Source organism: Dermacentor silvarum, chromosome 4 (assembly GCF_013339745.2).
Source record: "Dermacentor silvarum isolate Dsil-2018 chromosome 4, BIME_Dsil_1.4, whole genome shotgun sequence".
Taxonomy (NCBI): Eukaryota; Metazoa; Arthropoda; class Arachnida; order Ixodida; family Ixodidae; genus Dermacentor; species Dermacentor silvarum.
Window position 1 is genome coordinate 74,307,957 of NC_051157.2, and position 22,201 is coordinate 74,330,157.

The 22,201-nt window shown below is 46.7% G+C and overlaps 1 protein-coding gene across 1 annotated transcript in view; it reads right to left on the reverse strand.

Moving 5' to 3' along the window:
* The window catches only part of LOC119450239 (elongation of very long chain fatty acids protein 4), a 75,184-nt gene that overhangs the window by 3,869 nt on the left and 49,114 nt on the right, over positions 1-22,201 (reverse strand). Inside the window, exons 5-8 of the mRNA XM_037713622.2 lie at positions 15,719-15,799; positions 6,280-6,451; positions 4,329-4,456; positions 3,679-3,828 (exon numbers count right to left, since the gene is read on the reverse strand). Of these exons, the coding sequence (XP_037569550.1) occupies positions 3,679-3,828; positions 4,329-4,456; positions 6,280-6,451; positions 15,719-15,799 (531 nt within the window). The remainder of the gene's footprint in view (positions 1-3,678; positions 3,829-4,328; positions 4,457-6,279; positions 6,452-15,718; positions 15,800-22,201) is intronic.

The window sequence follows — 22,201 nt, forward strand, 5'->3', positions numbered from 1 at the left end:
TCACGCAAAATGCAACTGTATCTGTGGTGTCTGCGATGCAAACTATGCAGGTTGTTTTTATTCTATGTTTGCTTACTATAGGACTTGAAAATGCTTCAGCTGCAGTGACCGCACCGAGATCAGAACATTTAATTTTTTAAATTGCTCCAAAAATATATTTCCACAGTGCCCCACACCAACAATTTTTAAATTAAAGCACTATGTACTTAGGACATCCAAATCATGTCACAATGTCCATGCACCGTTTCAGAGACAACTAGGACATCAGCTAGATGGCCAGTTTTGAATACTCTACCACGGACGTGCCAAGGATATTCCATACTTGACTTAAAGGGGCCCTGAACCAACATAGTCCGTGGGTAGCATATGCTGCTGTGAACATGTCGACCAAGTCTTGCTGTCGTACACGGTGCGTGGAGCTCACAAGCGGATCTCAAAGTCACCTTTCTCTAATGCTCTCTTTTTAACAGAAGCCATGTTCCTCACTTCTTTCTGGACGCTTTATTTCGTAATAAATCGGATTGCCATGCGCGGTTGCTATTGGTAGCTGCAATCGGCTACGTAGTGTAGGCGCCACAGGGTGTTGCCACGAGTCCAATGGCTAAGCGCACTGCAGCTTGTGGAGGACAACCGCATTTGGCTTATACTTAGCGCATCGTAGGCATAAAAATCGAAAGTCGTGGCATCTACATTGACACACGAAATGAAATTTGAACTGCATGTCACGGTGACATTCAGAAGGCGGAGCATTGTGGCCATGCCCCACTCCGCCATAGCCTTTGCAGTGCAAGGCATTGAAGAAAGAACGGGAGCACAGCGGAGGCTGTGCCAATAACTCCGCTTCTACTGAATGCATTGAAGTACTTTTTGCGGCAAAGCATTTCTGCAATGGCCTATTTTCACTTAAATACATTTCTCCACTTCGATAAAAAGTGGTTTAGGGCCCCGTTAAAGCACAAAAAACGAGGACACAAGAAGAAAAACCTGACAGGATGACTGCTCGCCCTGTCCTGGTTTTCATTTTTGTGTCCTCGTTTTTTGCTCTTTAACTCAAGTACGAATTCTTACAAACTTTCCCAAATTTCAGTTCTTGTAGGACATTCCACATGGACCTAAAGGGGAAAAATGAAACATCCACCTAATCGTCATCCACATGGACTTGTTTCAGATATCCTACCACGAATGTCCCGAGAATATCGCACGTGGACATTTCTCGGCATACACGTGAATATTTGGGCTCCAAGAGGCTTTGTCCAAGCTTCCTAATAACAGAATTACATTTCTGGCATGTTCGAATTACAATCCAAAGCTATACGTGCAGCCCATGTGTACGACATACTTTGCGAATTTGCTAACACAATTAACTTCAAAAACTTTTGTTAGTTTATTGAGGCACTTGTGCTTGGCAGAAGGCCTAGAAGAATGAGGCATATACAGCACTTCTGCACACCTGCCTGCATGCGTAGAGTGGGCACATGATGTATCTGTTCTTGATGCATGGGTACTTCAACGTTTTTTTTTCACTGGCTTTACTCAACAATAAAATATAACAAAAACATAGACGTTTCGCCACCTATGCGGGTGGCATCGTCAGTACACAAATGGCAACAAATAGGGAATACATCCTATTTATGTATGATACTGCCGTAAACATCCGGCAGGGGGCCACGGTTAGAATTGCACGCAGATTGATTGGGACGGATAACCCATGATTTCACAAATTTTCACATGTTCGACACATGTTCGATTTTGATAATGTAGCCACATTAGCACAGGAACACCGATGGGGCCCAAGAAAATTTGTGGAATCATGGTGCGGAAGGTCCTGGCATATGTCCGTAAAATGTACGCAGCATGTCCTTATGAAGTCCCTCGTGGACAGGCAAGGAATGTCCACAGGACACAAAAGTGTGACCAAACGATCATGTGAGCGTTGTCCGCAGAACATATTCAACACATCCCTAGGATATACATGTCCTGGCAGTGGATGTCTGTAGAGTATCCATAGGACATCATTGTTGTCACTGGGTTATGAACATTTACAACTGACACTAGGTGCACTGTCCAATGGTTTGCAAAAGCACTCTTTTTGCCTCATATCATGTTGGGCCCTGGGGGATTCAGGTTCTTCCAAAAGTGTTTCATTGTATGGGACATCGCATAGCATTTCACTTCTTTTCAGGATATTACAGTCCAACTTCATCGTATTAGAGAAACTCATTAGATAGTTTTAACCTGACTGTAAACGTATTACAGTTTACTGAATACCAGTACACTGCAGAGACATGCACGGCAGCACTGGTGGTGCGATCTTGTGACACTGATGTAAGCTAAGCCACACAGAACTATTGTTGCAACAGACTTATTTTACCTATCTGCTGGTGCAAATTAAGGTATCTGGAACAAGTGTCATAAGCATATATTAGTACTAGATTTTTTTCCCTTCTGCGATGATGATGCAACACAAACGTTTCTCAGGCAATGTGGTTGAAGAAAGTGTCACAAGATGTCGCTACCAGTGCACTGCTATCTTGTGATGCACATGGCAATTGTAACCTTGTTAGACCATGTCCGCCAAAAAAGGCAGCTTCAGACTGTCGTAGGAAGGCCAGAGTGAGATGACAGCATCCACCAAGCGAATCTAAGCCACATTTTGATTGGAAACAGCGTAAGTCCTCATTGGGTGAGTGAAATGCAAAAGGGTATGCCTCTTGTTTTTGTCTGCTTTTATTTGAATACTGAAGTTCAATAACTTCTGTTTACCCGCATCAATTTTCATAATTTTTAGATGCTGCTTGGGACTGTACAAGGAAGCCATTGTGGTGCAACACTTTGTGACAAAAATAATGTCGCTCTTTTCAGAAGAAGACATTTTCGCATAGCTTCATGGCCCACTTGCTTCCACAGTTCATGCCAGCACAAGATCACCTGCATATTCAAATCTCTGGCCAGTGCACATCATGGTAGCAGGTTGTCCATTGCATCATGCTAAAGGCATCCTAACGAGATTGCAATGTGCCGCACCAATGGGCTCGGTGCTTGTATGCAGAAGCAGCTGCATTTGTGAACTGCTGCCACAATATGAAAAGGTGTATATTCACAAATCTACTCCCATTGCAATTTCTTGGAAACATTCTCTGCAAGAATGACTGTCATAAACAAAAGTTGCCCTTTGCCACCATTGATGGTGTCCTTGACCTTGCCTGATTTCTGCTAGCCAGGAAACATGCACCACACTACAGTCACTTATGCTACATACCCTCATCTTTTCTTAATCACACGCTAAAACCAGACACAGCTTGTAATAGGCATGCCATTCACTGTACATGCTTGGCTCGCCTTCTCCACTACAGCGCTTGGCATGGCTGCTTTCAATATTGACTCTTCAGGAATTTTCATTAGTAACCCTTCACACTGCAACACTTAAGTGCTGTGGGAGGTAAGAAGTACAGTAAATGTACTGGCAAATGGCATGCCACTTTATCTGTGAAATTATATGCTTTTCCTGTGTACATAGCTGCTGGAGTTACATTTGCTTAAGACGTTTCTGTTTGTCCTAACAGTAGACACTTTTACGTAACATGTTCAAGAATTGTTTCTTAGCCCCTATGGGGCAATATTTGTAACCACAAATGCGCTGATATTCACAGTGACCCCAAAATATGCAGAGCTACTCACCCTGCTCCTGTAAGCGTGAATGTAGAAATTGCCAAATAGTACGAGGAAAGAGAAGGCATACACTATGAAGGCATATTGCATCCATCTTGTGAACTTGCAGCCACTGAAGATGGCATTGATGCCAAAGCCCAGGCCAATGCTGAATTGCACCTGTGTGTGCAAGAAATGGTATAGAGAGGCTGTGAGTGCACACGCATGGCATAGACCCTGCTGCATGTGTGAAAAACGACAAGAGAAAGTAACAGTGGCAGCCACGGAGGCTGGAATGTTGCAACAAATGGGGAAGTCCTTTTAAAGACTAAAGAGAAGTACTAAATCCAGATGCACTGACAGACTACTCTTAGGCACTGTAATATTTCAACAGAAAAAAAATGTATTGCGAGTCAGTTGATACTTTGTTTGGAATTTTGTACCCATATTATTTTGCATCCGGTTTTCCTGTTTAAAAACAACAGCCGATCCCCCCCCCCCCCCCCCCCCCCCCGAAATAAATTAGAAGTATATAACCCGAAAACGACAGACTCTGAATATATACCTCGGGAAAGTTCGATCGTTAAGTCTTGTTGCTGCGACTAGTACATCCATCAAGACTTTTATCTTGCAGTTATTTTTCTTGGCATTCCATGCGTCAACACAGGCACAATACTCACAAGTTGTATAAGTGTGAGGTGCTTCTTCCACCAGAGGTACTTCTGCACAGAAGGTCCCAGGGCAGTCAAGCCATAGTATGAATACATGAGCACGTGCACGAGGCAGTTGATGCTTGGACCAGGAGCAGCTGCAGATAGAACACAGGAGTTAAGCGTACGCACCAGAGAACAGCACAGTGTGTGCAATGCATCGTGATTCTCGTGTTATATTCCAAACGATACTCTGAGTAGAACACGAGACCATTATTATTTTTTTTTTCTCCTTTCACCCATCAGTATGCGGAGCTCAACCGCTAGATGAACGAGCTATGCAGAAAAGCCTTCTTGACTGCACTCTAAACGGTCGAAAACGTGAGTCGATGAGTAGAACGAACGGCGCTTGTTTGGTCTACTGCTTGTATTGTCAAGCTTTCCCAGCTTTGTTTCTTCAAAGCCGTCCAATCTATATGAGAATACAGACATGCATGTGCCTGAACGGGGTGAAGGGTCATTCCGAAAGACTTGGACAGTCACGATGTGCTCCCGCTTTTCCTTGTACGCGCTGCTGCCCAGCGAGCACGTCCACTTGGATGGTGTAGCGCCAGCCGCTTCGTACTTAGCTGAAACATACTATTTTATTCGACTACAGTTCGTGTTGTACGTGCGTGTAGCTCTGTGTTTGCGTGTGTGTGTTTGGGGTCGTGAAAAGATCCCCATAACGTTACATAGATATTATTGAGTGACTGATTCCAAATTTTAATAACCCAAAGGGACAAATATATATGCGCCAAGAGACGCTGGCTCTGCGGTGTAATTTTTGACCGTGTGGGACTTTCCAGACAGTGCCGATGAAAATCACAGTGAACGAGCGTTTTTACATTCTGCGCACCCCGGTTGGAATGCACTCGCCGCAGCAGGGGCTCAAACCCGTGACCTCCTGCTCATCGACAAAACACCATAGCCATCGAGGCCATCATGACAAGCACTTCATCTCATATTCATGGACAATTTATATTCTTGAAAATTCAGAATCATCTAGAAATTTTGCTTGCTGGCATATTACGGAAAAAAGTGATCGCCCGATGGTGTTTGTGCTTCAGACATCACTGGTCGCTGGCAGTGCATATGCCCTGCAGACTATGACCGGGGTGACTATTAGAAGACCTGTGTAAAATGTGCTACCCCAGTCATATCTAGGACTCTGGGAAACCTTGCTTAAAGGGTCTAACCTTCATACCTCCGCAGTGACCCACACGCTGACCTCCGTACATGGATCCAAGCGGACTCTTACCACAGAGTTGTTCTACCAAAGTTCCTGCACGATGCAATATTTCGCTCACTTGCACAGTCAACTACCGGTAATTCGACCTCAGTTAATTCTACTTTTCGCTTAATTCGAACACACCAGAATGTCCCGATGAGATACCACGCATTGCTATTGAAGAAAAACTCGTTTAGTTCGATTGCGAAAGCATATGTTGCTACGCTTAGTTCGAGCTCCCCCTCCCCCCCCCCCCCCCACCCCCTATTGCCTCCTCACGCAGGTAGTGGTCAAAAAAATTGGAAAAAAAAAACATATTCAACAGACGGTGCTAATGGTTTCCTAGGTGATGACAGTGTCGGCAGCAATCTGTCCTGCAGTGATAATGACAACTTGCGCTGTTCCCTGGGCGATGTCTCTTTTGGTGATTTTGTCAGCACCGACGATAATATTGAGGCCCACGGGCCACTGACCGACAACAGCATGTATAGTTATTGTAATACAGTATTGAAGTGGTCTGTTTATGACAGACTACTTAAAACTATTTTTAAAAAAAGATTCGAATTCGCTCATTATGCTGCTGTTTGTTAATTCAACTTTTCATATAATTCGACCAAAAGCTTGTGGTTCTGCATGGGTATATTGTATATATATTTTTCTACTATAACTTCAGGACGGCCATCCACGAATTAGTTCATTAATAATACTAACCGGATCCTCCAGCGACCCATCGAATGCCGATCCACCAGAAGAAGAACATGGTCGAGTGGTGGTACACGTGCAGGTAGGTGAGCTGGTTGTCCTTCTTGCGGAGTACGAAGAACACCGTGTCCATCAACTCGATCAGCTTGCTCATGTAGTACCACCACAGTGCACGTGCTATCTGCGAGCACGCACCACAGGAAAAAATTACGATTAAAACGCATACAGTAACGAGTACCTTGCTCACTCACAAAAAGGGGTCTATCTATGCCCAGGACATGGGCTGATTTTAGCTGCAAGTGCTTTAGAATAGGGCTGAGCTGATGATGCAAAAAAAATTAAATGCCCAATGTATTATTTTATGGTTAATGCTTCGGTACTAACTCGCCTACACATTCAGTAGCAATTACTGAAATAATTGTAATTAAATTTGTTGCATTTAGAAAAAAATGCGTGAGATTGTAGTGAGTTGCAGTCTCCTAATTCTGATTTGATCGAGTATTCAAAAATATTGTGTCATGACGAAAACAAAAGTAAGTGAAGCGTCCATTGATCATTATGTAGCATTGATGCTCCAAAACTTAGATAAATGACCCAGCAGATGAACAAATTTTGTAATATACCTATTTAGTATAGCTTCCTTATTTTATGATATTCACACAAAGAAATGCGGGCAGCTTGCACTACACTCTAAAAACAGTTGCACCCTTTGGGGTGCATTTTTGCCACACAACAATAATCGTCATCTGTCTTCCTTGCGTTTCCTATCTTGAAAACTCTGCACTTGCTAGTTTCCTGTCGAGAACGCTGTGTCACGCTGATAACGCTCTTGTCGTTCGTGACCGAGAAGTGCCGGGCGCACAGCGTTAAAGAAAGGAAAGCCACGCAAGTCAGATGATGATTATTGTTCTGTGGCAAAAATACGCCCCAAAGGGTGCAACTGTTTTTAGAGTGTAGTGGTGAAAAGCTGGAGTAAACAGCGGAGCTGGTGATCGACCTAGCTTCTTCCAGGTTTTACTAGACTTGGCTAAGTTTTGCTAGGAAATGCTAAGTGCTGCTAGCCACGGTATTCCGAATTGGCTCGCTGCCGACGCGCAGATTCTCGCTTTGCCGCGCGACGCGCTTCAATATGAGCAACTTTTTCGGGTGTCCGGATCTTCTTTGGTCGCCCCATGTCAAGGCTACATGTACTCGCCACAGAGTCAACGAGAGTTCTGCCGCCTTCGCGGCGACTCCGAGCTTTTATCTCCCCGGTGGCGTCACGACTAAGCTCCGCCTCCACACTTGCTGGGCACAGCACAAAGCCAACACCACGGTGTTAGAAGTGGCCCACACAACCCGCGAACCGTGTTGGCGCGCAGTTACGTCGCGGTTTTAGATGCGAGAGCATCTTATGCTCGGGGCAGTGTCCGTTCTACGGCGTCCGCACCCATACTGCGCATGCGCAACTCTCCCTTATTCTCCTCTCCTACACAGGTGTGCGCTTTCCTCCTCTCCTCTCCCCCTCTTCGCTACAGGTGCGGCGCAGCAAATCATTGCATATAACTCTCTCTCTCACTCTTGTTACTCTCTCTCAAAGGGTACGCCGTTAGGCGGCGCAGTATAAAGTGCGCGTTCGCTGTGTTTCCGTCATTCTCTCTCTGTGCAACGATGTGCGAAACGCCATGAACAACGTCAACGTCGGTGCTAGTTGCAGCGGCAGCGCCACCGCCGCGGAGCAGAGGAAGGCTCGGAAAGCCGAACGTAAACGTCAGCGTCGGCAAGCGGACCCCGAACTTCGGGCCAGGGAAGCCGAACGTAAACGTCAACGTAGGCAGGAAACTTCTACGGAAGCAACACGGGCTCGGCACGCCGAAGTGGAACGTCAGCGTTATCAAGCCGACCCCGAACTCCGGGCTCGGAAAGTCGAAGCGCAACGGCAGCGTCGAGCGGCAGCTCCCGATCCCGAAGGGAAGAGGCAACGCGAGTCTGCGGCCAGAGCAGCAACAACCGATTGGCTGGTGCAGCACATGAAGGACGTATACTCTTTGCGATGCATTTCCCAAGATCACAAGCAACCCACCACCACCAGTGGAACGTGCATAGACCTCGTCTTCGCAAATTTCAAACTCGACCCTCTGCAGCAAGACCCATTGACGCTACACTTCACCGACCACAAAGCCATCGTCTTCCAGATACCGCGCGCACCGACGTTACGAATCACGTACGATCTCTAAATAAAGACGCAACAACCCCGTACAAACGTCTCTCTTCTCAATACATTCTCTCACTCTAACTTTCATTGGGTTGAGTTGCCAAGTGAAACGAAACGGAAACTCGATGCCCACCCCCGGCGATGCTTTCGCATCCCACCATGGTTGCCCGTAGGGTGAGATGATGTGATTTTTTGGCCCCGCCTACGCAGCGGAGCGAGGAGGTTTTGGCGGGAGCCGGAGTTCTGGTGAGGTCACGTGATCCCTCGACGGGCGCGCGGCGTCGGTGTGGCTAGACGGAGCATGTGCTCGGTAGCTGGGAAGGGCGGCGTGAAGAGCTTGGCGAAGCGTAGTAGTAGCAGTGATTTATTAATGAAAATGACGCCTATTTCTGCTGCCCAATAGGGAGCACGGCGCAGCGTCAGGGGAAGGGGAAGTAGGAGATAAAGATGTGAGGAAGGGAAGAGAAGGAGAAGCAGCAGTAGTCTCATCCGATCATGGAGGAGGCCGACGATGAGTAAGGCGATGGCCTGCTGGGGGCGAGCGCTTTGCGATGGGCAGTGATCTCGTTCGGCTCCACAAACTCCAAGAAGCTATGGAGAGCTCGGAGGTGGGGAGGCGACGGGAAGAGGAGGTCGTTGGTTGTCGCAGCAGGTAGACCCTGTTGTCTGTAGGCATTGATGACTTTTGAGCGGTCCTGTGCCAGCGCTGGGCAAGCGCCCAGAAGGTGCTCGAGGGTCTCGGGGGTCGCTGCAAGGTTCGCAGGCCGGTGAGCTGGAGCGTCCCTTGGCGTGCAGCGGCGCCGCCGTCCAGACACAGCCCGTGCGCAGTCGAAGCAACGTTGCACGGTCCCTCCTGGCAAATGCATGGTTTTTGGAAGGGCGCAACAAGGAAGACGACAGACGAAAGAACACACGTACACAAGCGCCGACTCACAACTAAGGTTTATTCCACATCACAGAGCAGATTTATACACACACGTGGCCACACACAACGCAACAATAACCAAAAAAACCAGAACACGTTAACCATTGAGGTACAGGATTTCTTTATCCTGTAGTGCAATAGAGGGACAGCTGATACAAGACTGTTTTTTATTTTGAATGTTCCATGCTTCGATGACCAAACAAATTGGGGGATATTTGCGAACGTGTAGGGAGACAGGCAGAGGCCAAAAAGGAAAAGAAAGAAGGTTGTGGTGTCAAGCACAAGAATCCGGCAATCAGTTGTGCCACGAATGTGGTTTATAGTCTGCCGTTGTCTTGCGGCTCTGCTTATATAGGCCAGACGGGCCGATGTGTCAACGTGCGATTAAGGGAACATGCGGCCAACCTACGTTGTGATGGTTTTTCGCACATTTCTCAGCACTGTCAGAAGTGCGGCTGCGCGCCTCAGTTTAACCTCACAAGCATTATTTCAAGGCATCATGATAAGACGACTCGGGAAGTCATCGAAGCATGGAGCATTCAAAATAAAAAACAGTCTTGTATCATCTGTCCCTCTATTGCACTACAGGATAAAGAAATCCTGTACCTCAATGGTTAACGTGTTCTGGTTTTTTTGGTTATTGTTGCGTTGTGTGTGGCCACGTGTGTGTATAAATCTGCTCTGTGATGTGGAATAAACCTTAGTTGTGAGTCGGCGCTTGTGTACATGTGTTCTTTCGTCTGTCGTCTTCCTTGTTGCGCCCTTCTAAAACCATGCATCCGTACCAACTCGCCCAATTGTCAGTGCTACCCTCCTGGCAAAGCCACCCTCTGGAAGTAGCCTGGGACCCTTGCCGTTAGCCACTCTGGCATCCGGGTGAATGGTTGCGAGCAGTTTTTTCAGGCGCTGCTTCGAAAAATCAGAGGAAGCGACTGCTCGGGTGAGCGGCAGTTCAGGATGGTGGGCGGTTTTGGCGAGGATGTCCACTTCTTCATTACCGGCTTTTCCCACATGGGAACGTAGTCAGTGAAACGAGATGGTGACCACCGCGGCAGTCAATGCAGAGAACTTCGAGCTGAGCAAGGCCCCGTAAGCCCCGATCGGCGGTGGTTGACGAGGCTCTGGAGCACTGGCTTCGAGTCGCAGAGCACTGCCACCGGTTTCCCAGGAGGGTCCTCAGCCAAGACATCGGCGGCTAGGTGGAGCACCGCCAGTTCTGCCGCGGTGGAGCTAGCGACGAAGGGGATACGACATTGTCTGTTGACCGCCCTAGCCGGGATGGTGCAGGCTGCAGCGGCTGATCCGTTCGCCAGGACTGATCCATCTGTGTAGACCAGCAGACTTCCTTCCAGCTCCTCGTGGAGTTTGCAGGCTGCAGCCTGTTGCAGTGCTGCAGCTGGTGTCTGTCGTTTAGTCGCTCCATTGAGCGAGAGGTGGACGTCCGCTGGTCGATGGTGTGGTGGAGGCAGCGCGATTGTCACAGGGGGGTCCGTGATCACATGCTCGTACAGCAGGCACAGACTTCCCATCCGTGAGGACGGCTGGCTGTGGAGTCTAGCCAGCAGTACTCCGCCATCCGGAGCACGATGAGGGCGGTCAATGTGCCCCAGGGTGCGTTCGGGCATCCTCAGCGAGAGCGGCCATTCACCAGCCTCTGCCAGTGTTGCAGCAACCGGTGAATGCTTTGGGAGCCCCAGGATGCTCCTAATAGCACCTCTGTGCAGACCCTCCAGTTGCTCTCTCCTAGCCGGTGTGAGGTTGACCAATGGAAGGGCATACAATAGCACGGACGTTGCTGCGGCCTGGTTCAGCCGCTGCGCGCACTTTGTGGAGCAGCCACGGCCATGCTGCTGCAGCTTGCTGACAGCTCCCTGCACCGGGCACACCTTGGTAGTGGCGGCCTTGGCTGCAAGAATCCACGTGAGCCGGTGGTCAATGGCGAGCCTCAGGTAAGTCACCATTTGCTTCCAAAGGTAGGGCACGGCCAGCAATCTTCAGCTGCTTTGTGTAGCGTCGAGCTGACGCCAGTGGATGAACCAGCATGGCCTCGGTCTTGGCTGTAGAGACGGTGAGGCCTATGCTACCAAGGAATGTGGTCACCGCATCTAGCGCCTGTTGTAGCGAGCACCGAATGGATGGCATGAACTTCCTTAGGGGCTTCATTTCCGCCTTCCTGACTGGCAGAACCTTCCGGGTGCGCGTTGGACAGGAACTTAGCGAGCCCAGGGATACCACGACTGGCGTCCCACAGGGATCGGTGCTCAGCCCTTTCTTGTTCAACATGGCTCTTGCGGGCCTTCCCGCATCTCTCCCGGCGGACCCACGGTTCCCTGTTCGCTGCTCCATTTACGCCGATGACGTGGCACTCTGGACCCGAAGTGTTGGCATGCCTAGGCGAAGCGGGGGAGCAGCTATGCCAGCTATGGCATGCCTAGGCGACGCGAACTGACGTCATGGTTAGTCGGAGCAAGTGCGCGGTCGTAGCAGCTGGCGCGGCGGCGGAGGAGCGTTGCCGAAGCTAGGCGAAGCGAGGCGCACTGTGCCAAGTGGTTCCTAGGCAACGCGCGGTGACGTCATCGCCAGACAGTTTCTGGTCTACGCTACGCGGCGCAACGAAGAGCTTAAACATAAAGTCCCTATATAAGAAAAGTACCGCCATCTACTCTTTCCTCCGTCGTCTCCTCTCCTAAAGCGCTTGCTTTTTTCTTTATTTTTTGCTTGCGAAAGCAAGTCGACGGTGGCGGCCCTGAAAGTCCACGTTGAAACGTTCAGGCCGGGCGCGCGCCGCCGCCGCCGCCGGAGACTGCGGCTGCGCAGAGGTACATTCAACATGGTTCTGAGGCGGAAAAAAAAAAAATATAATATATATATATATATATATATATATATATATATATATATATATATATAAAGAAGTCAAAGCGCGCGCTATCATCGTCCAATCGGAGATACAGGAGAGAGCGAAGCGGCGTTGATCAAAGGATGGCGATACTTTTCTTATTCGGTACTTTACTTAAACAGCTCCGGTGTTAAAAGAGGGGCGTGATCGGAGATCTCTGTTCGAAACGCGTTCTGTTCAGTTGCTGCGACGTCACAAAGTGGCATTATGCAAACTTTTTTGAGAACGGAAGGGAGAGAGCAGCCAATCGGCAAACGGTGAACCATTCCGTAGCCATAGCCGCCATTTGGATCCAATCTACCAGACGTGCCATGCGAAGCCGGTCTCGTAGCGAGCGGATGACCGCTCGAACTTCACATCTTTCGTGGCATTCTCTCCTAGCAGACGACATTCTCGTAATCAAAATGATTGACAAGAACGTGTCGTCATTTTGACGTCACCAAAAACGACGAACCCCCTGGACGTTTGTCGTCCGGGGAGTTCACCGCTTGCCGATTGGCTGCTCTCTCCCTCCCGTTGTCACAAATTTTGCATACTGCCTCTTTGTGACGTTGGAGCAACTGAACAGAACGCGAAACGAACAAAGATATCCGATCGCGCCCCAGAGACATTTTCTAGGCTCATGTGGCATATATATATATATATATATATATATATATATTAAACCACACACGTTACAGGCTCTCCGTATCCATTTTTCTTGACGAAACTGACATGCCTACCTTCATACAGAGCTAAAGTAGGAAATATAACGCTTTACAGTTTTCTTTAATTGTGATTTTCCTGACCGTTCATTTAAGAATTCTGGCTCTACCCCCAACTCGTATTTCCTATATATATATATATATATATATTATATATATATATATATTTGTCAGCTCAATTATTATGACTTGCTGACCAACACTTCAATTGGTGCCCAATTACCTAAGCGCCAATTACGAATTAGCATGATGAACATAGAACCGGCCGGATCAATGTCTGCGTGTTTTTGTTTTCTACTTGGGCCCCGAAAAGCACCTGACCTCAAAAATTAAAACGATACCACCCGACAGTTCCGTGCGATGCGTCCAGCTTGCTTTCCTGTCGAGAAAATCGTCTGCGCAAATATTATTCGTGAGGAGCACTTGACCCGAGCTTTCCTCGAGGTGGCTTAGAATTTTACTAGTTATCGATGGAGTAAACATAGCTCTGGCGCTGCTCAGCTTGAGGTCACGGGTTCAACCCCTGTCACATTCCGATGGGTGCGGAATGCAAAAAACGCTTGTGTACCGCGCATTCGGCGCACGTTGAACATTTTAGCCCCAGGTGGGCATAATTAATCCGCTACGGCGTGCCTCATAATCACATCGTTGCTTTCGCACGTAAAACCCCAGAATTTAATTTTAGTTTTTGAATAAGGTTGAGTAGATGCAGTGAAAGAAAAAAAGAAGTATACCAATGGCAATAATAGATAAGTGACAGCCACTTGGAACATGTAATCGTGCTATGTTGTTGGTTATTCAGTTGGGACAGCCGGTAGAAGCGTCTCATCCTATATAATGACATTCAGGAGCGAACGAAGGACGTTTGTAATAAGTTGCGCAATGTTCAGTCTGCTTCGTGAGACTTTAGTTGCATACCATGAATTATATGTTAGTATCAACGAGCGCGCCATCGACATGATGCGCGGAAGCCAATTAGTATCAAAGTGCCCAACACCAGAGCCAAATTTCAGAAATGAGACCTGAAATTGGTTCCGTAATTCGATTCTTGACTTGTAAATTTTCATTAATGACCTGAGCGGTATCCTGTAGCATCTGCGCCGCTGAAATCAATGCTTTTATTTAGTCTTTGAGCCTCGTGCAATGAATTAACTTCACCGCATAAAGACCCTTTCCGCAGTGAAGCCGCCATATTGCAAACAAGATCTAGACGAGCGTCCCTCTTGCTTACGCTCTTTTATCGTTAATAGCAAAGGCAAGGATTGTAATTTTTCCGAAGAGCCAAAATAGAAGTCCGCGACGTCAAAGCTGCCTCGTGGCATACGGATATCCTTCGCGAAGCCTACCGCTCATCGCTTCACGCAAATATATCCCAGTCAGCTCGCCTCTGTCACGTGTCCAGAGGAAACCAGTCTTGGGTTCGTGCTTCATTCTAACGGCGAATGTAATATTTTAGCGGATTTTTCTAGAAAAAAAAAGAAAGGTGCACGTTAGAATCAAGAAAATACGGTACGTGTTTTCTGAACAATCAAGAACTAAAGAATAATTCCACAGTAAAACATTAAACTCTCTTGTCGTCCGAAACTGTTCGTGGTAAGAACGTATTAGCAGTTTATCTCGAAGAGCTGCTGGGCACTCTTTTGGTTTTCCGCAGCCTAATTTAAGACACGTTCACAAACAACTAAAGGAAGTCGTGTACAATACGTACGTGCAATGCATGTGCTGGGCGCGTGTCGTGTATATCTGATCAGTCTATTCGCGTCTCGAATGAAGGCAGTCTGTCATGGTAAGATTTCTCCTGCCGAAGTACGACCATACTCTGGGCGTCACGGAAGCGAAGAAAACACTTGGTTGGTGTTCTAAATGAAAATGACCCAAAACATGCACCCCCTCAAAAAAACGGGTATTCGCTCAACAACCTACCTGAGTTATACTTGATCGTATATTTTGCGTATGTCCCGCGTACGCGCAAGAGCGACAGAAACTGGTCTCTTCCATTGCAAAAGTCAATAAGAGGCCGCTATCAGTCTAGTTTCTTTTAGGTTCTTGGCCCAATGCAAACAGCGCAGCCCTGATAACCAGTGCCGCTTTAGCCTTTCTACAAGTCACTGGGCTGGACGCACGGCTTTAGAGATGTCACAACGTTGTGAGCTCGTATATACACACCTCCTCCTCATATCATCATCATCATCATCATCATCATCATCATCATCATTCATTCATTCATTAGCCCTTTTCCTCCCCGTTCCTATTCCCCAGTGTAGAGTAGCAGGCCAGAGCAAGTTACAGCTCAGGCCGACCTCTCTGCTTTTCTGTAAAAGAAAATTTCTCTCTCTCTACCTGAGCTATGTTTCGTCACGCAAAGACGTCCATATTAATCTAGAAATAATCTTTTAAAATATACACATTCCCATGGAACATGCAAAATTGTAATCATTTCAACATCTGCGGAACTGCTGTACTGTGAAAATGTAAATAGGTTTTATAATTATTTGTCTCCCCCCCCCCCTCCCAAGTTGCAATAATGTCCTAATTAATGACTTTGCAGTTCTATTATCAATAAATAATTGCGAAGAATGTTTTCTTTGCGATTGCACCCCTGTTGTCATAATAAAAAAAATGTTTTCTTTGCGGTTGCACCCCTGTTGTCATAATAAATAAATGCAATTCGTTTTCATCTCTACCAGGTGATGGCAGTATCGTGAATTGTATTTTTTTATACTCACCCTGATCTCCCACGGATTGTCGCTGTAGTCAACCAGTTGGCACAACCAGCTGTATCTCCGCTTGGTTATGCAATACAATATCTAGGAAACAGAGAAGAAATCATTAACATGCGTACCTTGAGAAACGCACTTGCAAGTGCCTTCGCTATTGGGAAACGTTCGCTCGCACAGGTGGGAACATATTAAAAATAAATTCTGCAATCAATTTTTGCATGTCAAGTTTACAAAAATATTGCACACTTTGCACAAAATGAACCCATCGACGTCAAGAAACGCCATGCCGCTGCCATGACGTCACTTCAGGGCACCACTACGAACTGTATGTTGCCGACGGATTCCCGAAGTTTGTTCAGCACTTGTGGCTGGCACTCCTTGAATCAAGCGAGACATTTGTTCTTTTTTTTTTTTTTTTTGCTTTACGTGAAGACTCCGTCATACTTAAACCCAACACGGCTTAAAAGGAAGCTTTAGCTCGTGCCCGACTACGACGGGGCCTATTCAAATACATGTAAAACGCAGAAACGCTTTTCGGAGATAACCGCTGGACCGATTTTAGTGAAATTGGTTGCATTTGAGAGAGAAAGTTAAATTAGAGCTACTGCTGGAAGCAGAATTTTGATTTATAGCCTGAATTTTTTATAATCAATTTTCAAAAATCCGAAAGTTCGAAAAAAAATAGAATCCCTAAGTTTACAAATAAATTGCTCTGGATCAAGAACAGATATCGCGGTTCTGTAAACGGCATCCATTAGATAATTTATAGCGGACAAATTCGATATGTCAATTTATGTCCTACGGTAATTTGTTACGTTGTGTAGAAGGGTTCTGCAAAAGCTGTATTTCTATATTACTAAATTTTTTTGATATTTATGTGTAACATATCAATTTTGTCCGCTTTAGATGTACTATTAGATACAATTCACAGAATTGTGGTATCATTTTTCATTGCTGAGTTGCACCGTTGTAAACTTGATAGTTTCGTTTTCTGAAGATGTGCGATTTTTGCAAATTTTTAATAAGAAATTGACGACCTAAATCAAAAATTCGAAATCAAGATTCCCTAGATTTCAAGTTTTTCTTTTAAATGCAACAAACCTCGTCACATTTGGTGCAGTGGTTGCCGAGGAAAACGAATTCTCCTTTTACATGTATACCCGAGCTAAAGCTTACTTTTAAACCTTTTTGCTTCTCCTGCGGAGAAGCGGGATATTTCTGGTTGGAGTGCGCTGAATGTGCTAGCTTAATTCGTCTTCCTTCGAAAGCATCGTCTGTTTGCTGATATACAATAAAAGGTTCGTTAAAGTTAAGCCGCCAAAGGCGTGTCTTCATTGTTCGTGTTAAGTTTGACGGTGGCTGTACGTGCGTCGTGATGCTAGTTGAATATGCCGTGAACGCCAATAAAGCGTATTTCTGAAGTATCCGGCATGACGTCAAGCGTCTATATTTGACTAAGCGTCATTCGCGCGCCTAAAGAATCACGGTCGGCATTGATTCTATGTAGGCGCTTATTTAAGCGGCACTTGTATATGAAACGTAACCTTGTCATTTAACGCAGCATGGGCGAAGCATTTTGTGAGACAGACGCGCAGACGACTCGCCGAAAGATACACTGGACAATACATTTCACGTGGTTGCCGGACTGTGCGGTGGGGTGCTGCACAAGTGCTTGTTAAGGCTTTATGCATCGCTTTCCAACTTCCAAGACGCGATGCGGTGGCTGAGCGGCTATGGCTGCAGAGCGGATTCGACTAGTTGCCGGTCAGAGGGCAGTGTTTGAATTTAGCATTTGTAGAGGGTCTAAAATTTTTTTTTATTAAAAATGTAGACAACTACGCGTTTCTTACCGCTACACCTGAACGACTTATATTGGCGGAGCCGGCCGACGCTATTAAACTACATACGACGCTATGCAAGTGTGTACAACGTTTTGCAAATATATACAACGCTATGAAAGTATATGCAGGGCGTCCCAGCTAACCTTAGGCAAGGTTTAAAAATATGCCAAGGAAGCGTGCACTGCCACAGAAGACGTCCGAAGAAGGCACCTTCCTCTATAGGACTGACCCGGATGGCCTCCGAGTGTGGGTTCGTGACCTCCATTTTAATTCACTCCTCTCCTATATCATCGATTCTGGCCTGGATTTCCTAATATAGGAGATGGGAGAACAACCTATAGGCCCGGAGGCCAATATTTGGATTCTATTTTAAATAAAGACGTTTTTACCACCACCAAGCACTTCTAGGAGGAGCACGTTGTTGGCTGTATGTTGCATGGAGCAAGCCACGCAATTTCTTTTTATTCTGGTTTGTTGCGTAATTAATAAATATTCGTTAACCAAGTTCGCAAGTATAAACTTCAGAGCAAACCTTCTACTGAGAAAGTTGTAGAGCATCCTACGAAAAATTAAATTCAGCAACTTCTAACTTACCCGCCGTGGTTGCTTAGTGGTTATGGTGTGGGGCTGCTAAGCACGAGGTCTCGGGATCAAATCCCGACCACGGCGGCCGCATTTCGATGGGGGCGAAATGCCTGTGCGTAGATTTAGGTGCACGTTAAAGAACCTCAGGTAGTCCAAATTATTCCGGAGTTCCCCACTACACCTCATAATCAGATCGGGGTTCTGGCGCGTAAAACCCCACAATTTAAAAACTTCTAGCTTCCCACTTGTTTTGCGTAATTATTTCTTCTACGCCCTATAGAACGACCACGAATTATTTTAAAAAAAAGCACGTGACATTCCCGCTTTCGCGCCGCGATTGCAGTACTCTGAAACATGTCGCATATGAACGAACAGTTCATCTATAGCCTTTTGTGCTCCCCCTTAAAGAGTGGCAGGGCGGGACCGCCACAGGCGTCGGTTGTGCGATTGACGCCAACGATGTGCTTCTCGCGTGGTGTTTCATGATAGCGATAAGCAGACCAGGCAGCACACCAGGCTCAATGCGCTGTTCGTACATGCGCGGCACGTTCCAGAACATTGCAGCCGCGGCGCGAAAGCGGGCGTGTCACGCGTTTTTAATGCGAAAGCATAATATGCCCCATGAAGCGGAAAATCCGGCGTCCGTTGTTGTCATCCAATGGTACCAAAACCCACTTGAACAGGTGAATACGTCACGTACCGGGCGCTGGACCTGCAGCGGCTCGCACTGCGAAATCCCATGGTGAACAGCCACGGCGTCGGACTGGCCCACTCCCAAAAATGAATTAAGGTGGATTAAAGTGATTAGGGTGGATTAAGGTGGAGTTTTAATTTAAAGTGATAACTTAGACAAGTCCTCATGCTTTCGCATTCAAATCAGGTATACAAGGATACTTTAGTGACTGAATTTTTTCCCCGAATATTTCCCGGGCTTTCTTCAGGTCGCCGAAAAAAATGAATACGTAACAAGTAGGAAGCTAGAAGCTTCTGAATTAGATGTTTCTTTCTCGTTGGATGTTCTGCCCTGAACTTTTGCATTGAAGTCTTGCCCTGAAATTAACACTTTCGAATTTGATTAATTAATATAGCTAATTCTGCAATTAAGCAGGAAACAACAAAAAGTGTCATTTGCTCCGTACAGTAAGTATCCCACAACGTGAATATGGTCGCGTTCCCCTAAAATGGTTTGGCATATCTTTAAACATTGGCTAAAGTTTGCTGGGATGCCCTGTATAACGCTATACATCCACATGCAATGCCACAACTCACAATGCGAAGTGTTCAACAATTCAAGCCCAGCAGGTGCCCTATACCTTTATTCTCTTCCACCTCGTCTTCCACGCCTTCCACACGCGCGAAATCTGAGTGCGGCGCAGACACCTAACGCCCCTAAACGTAACGACGTGAAATAGTCACCAGCAGTTGCAGCTGACAAGGACCCGACTCCAATATGCATGGGCCAGTCCCGGAGCCAATGAAAATCGGGCATTGTCGCGGCAATTTACGTTGGTTAATTTTACAATGCACGGTAATGTATTGGGGTTTTTATGCATAAATCGTTTCGTGATGCTTTCGAATACATTTCGACTGTTTTTTTTTTTCTTTTTTTCTTTGTTTTTTTTTTTTTTTTTTTTTGTGCGTACTTGATGCTGAGACAGCCTAAAGTGTCTGGGCCAATCCCGGAGTCCGCGAAATTCTTGTTACATATAGACTTACATATAGACTTACATATAGACCCTTTCGCGGAGCAGTTTGCTCTAGAGGAACGAGATGGCGCTTTCGGCGTCGCGCCGCACGCTGCCTCAGCGAATGGCGCACGAATACGAAACCTTTACAACTCCTGCCCTGCTTCCGTGCGATCAGCTGGCGGAAATTCAACAGGCTGTTCGCTAACGCACTATTATCCATTCATGCTGCAAAATGAGGATCGCTAGAGGGAAGACGTGAGCAGTAGTTGGTTGCAAAAATAGTGACTGGCTTATTAAGTAATGGAATGAGCGTGTTTGACCAAGTCCACGGACCGCTGCTATACAAAGGAACTGCCTGAGTGGCCGGCCGCCCTTCGCAATGCACGACTTTCCACGAGGATAAAAATATTCACTCAATCGCCAGCGCTGTATCGCTAACCGCCAGAGAAAGAACTTCAACACCGGAACGTCGGTAAGAGCGAGTAGCGCTCCTTACAAGGAAGCATCGCCGCTTCCTGGCATAGTAATTAGTTTCTCGCACGTTAGCTACACACACCACCCCAACTTACGCGCTAACTTGCGCCCACTCTATCGCCGACGTATCAATGGACGCACAGTTGAATCAATGCGCCGAAGCATGGCTGACGGCGACTATGCACCGACAGCACACGAATGTTCGAAGCTGAACCTTTCGTGGTGGTTCACAAAGGAAGCGATTAACTAGCGATAATACGTCTTTACTATAAGCTATTACAAAGCAGAAAAAAATGTACATCCCAAGCCTTGTGCACTGCAAGAACAAATCTATTGCAACTGGGCACACCCGCGAGCGATTAGGCAGAAAATAAACAATCAGATAGTGACCGCACCGAGGAACGTTACTGAGTCGGGAACATGATAAGCCGCTAATTCAAATTATTTGTCAAATAAAGAACGAAGAGCAAAACACGCTCATCCTGATTTAATTCGTAATCGGAAAGTTTGGACAGGTTGGAATACATTTCTAGCTCCGCTTTTAGTACAAGCACCGTAAACGCTGCTCACGCCATTTGGACAAGGAGTAATGAGCTCTGAAGCTGTGGCCGAAGCTTCGTGTCGTTCACCTGTAGTCGCCGTCTACGTTATCCGTCTACTTTACCCGTCTACGTTAGCCGAAACAGGTTTGATAAGCCGCACCGCCGTCGTGCACATCTATTGTAAACACGGAGGCAACGAAGGCAGCTGAGGCAAGCAATGGACGCGTCACCAAGTGATCAAACATGGCGGCACCCAACGGATTCCCAGGAAAATGGTCTATAAACCCACGCCAAGACCCTTTCATGAACGACGCTTATATTGGCTCCGCCAATAAAGCGTCGGCGTGCTAATTTTTAGGAGCGTGCTAAAAAAGAAACTTAGATGATCAGCATCCCGCAGCTGTCCTTTACGACGTCCCTAATATCTCCGGTATAGCGTCATTGGGGCATTGAAAACCACCAGTCCATCCTTCCGAGCAACCTGGGCGTCTGGACCTGAAGCAAGAATACGCGGCGACATTACTCGTCTGCAAGCAACTCGTGAAGGCTCCTGCCACCCGACTCTCAGTTGTCTTAGGAAATCGCTAGCGAACTTCTGTATGCACTTGTTCTGAAAAAGTTGCACTTGATTTTCACAGTGATTGCGCTTTTTTCCTTTTTGTCTCTTACTACCTACGATGATGCACCAACAACAGTACCGTTTGCGCAATCCGGGAAGCTCAAGGGGCAGCGGCTTTCCAGCGCGCAAGACGGGCAGAAAACTTGGTGTGGTTGCCTCATGCCTGCTCTACAAATAAAACTTCGCGTGCAGGCCACATGAAGCAAGCGAAATTTTTCATTAAAAGACAACGTGGTCTCTCTATGAGGGTAGCTATATGGGCATGTTGGTAGGGCGATTTCTGCTTTCTTGTAGTGCAGGCATAACGACAAAGACACGACTGCGGTGGTCTTTCTGTCAGCGCTACAACAAAGTAGGAAGTCTCTATGTACTTAGATGGGCTCTAGTATCCTTTTGTTTGTTCTATTTTAAGCGTAATATTGGTACAATTTCACACTTTACCTTACTTCCCTTGGTTGGTCAGTGCAGTGCGTTTACTTCATCTCATATATCGTCGTACTGCGATCATTCCACAGCTAAGGTAACAGCTGCTCACACTTCCATTTACATCGCCATCAGTCGCTCAATCAATCAGACCACATGGAAAAAAAATCAGCTGACAAGTTTTCGCATAAACCGCGATTGAAAGGGCTTGCGATCAAGTTCTTGTATGTCTTGCACATGGCGCAGCTGATGTACGTGCTCTTGTTCATCAATCGATGGTTCGTGTGCACGTTGACTAATTTACGCAAGCAAGGCGC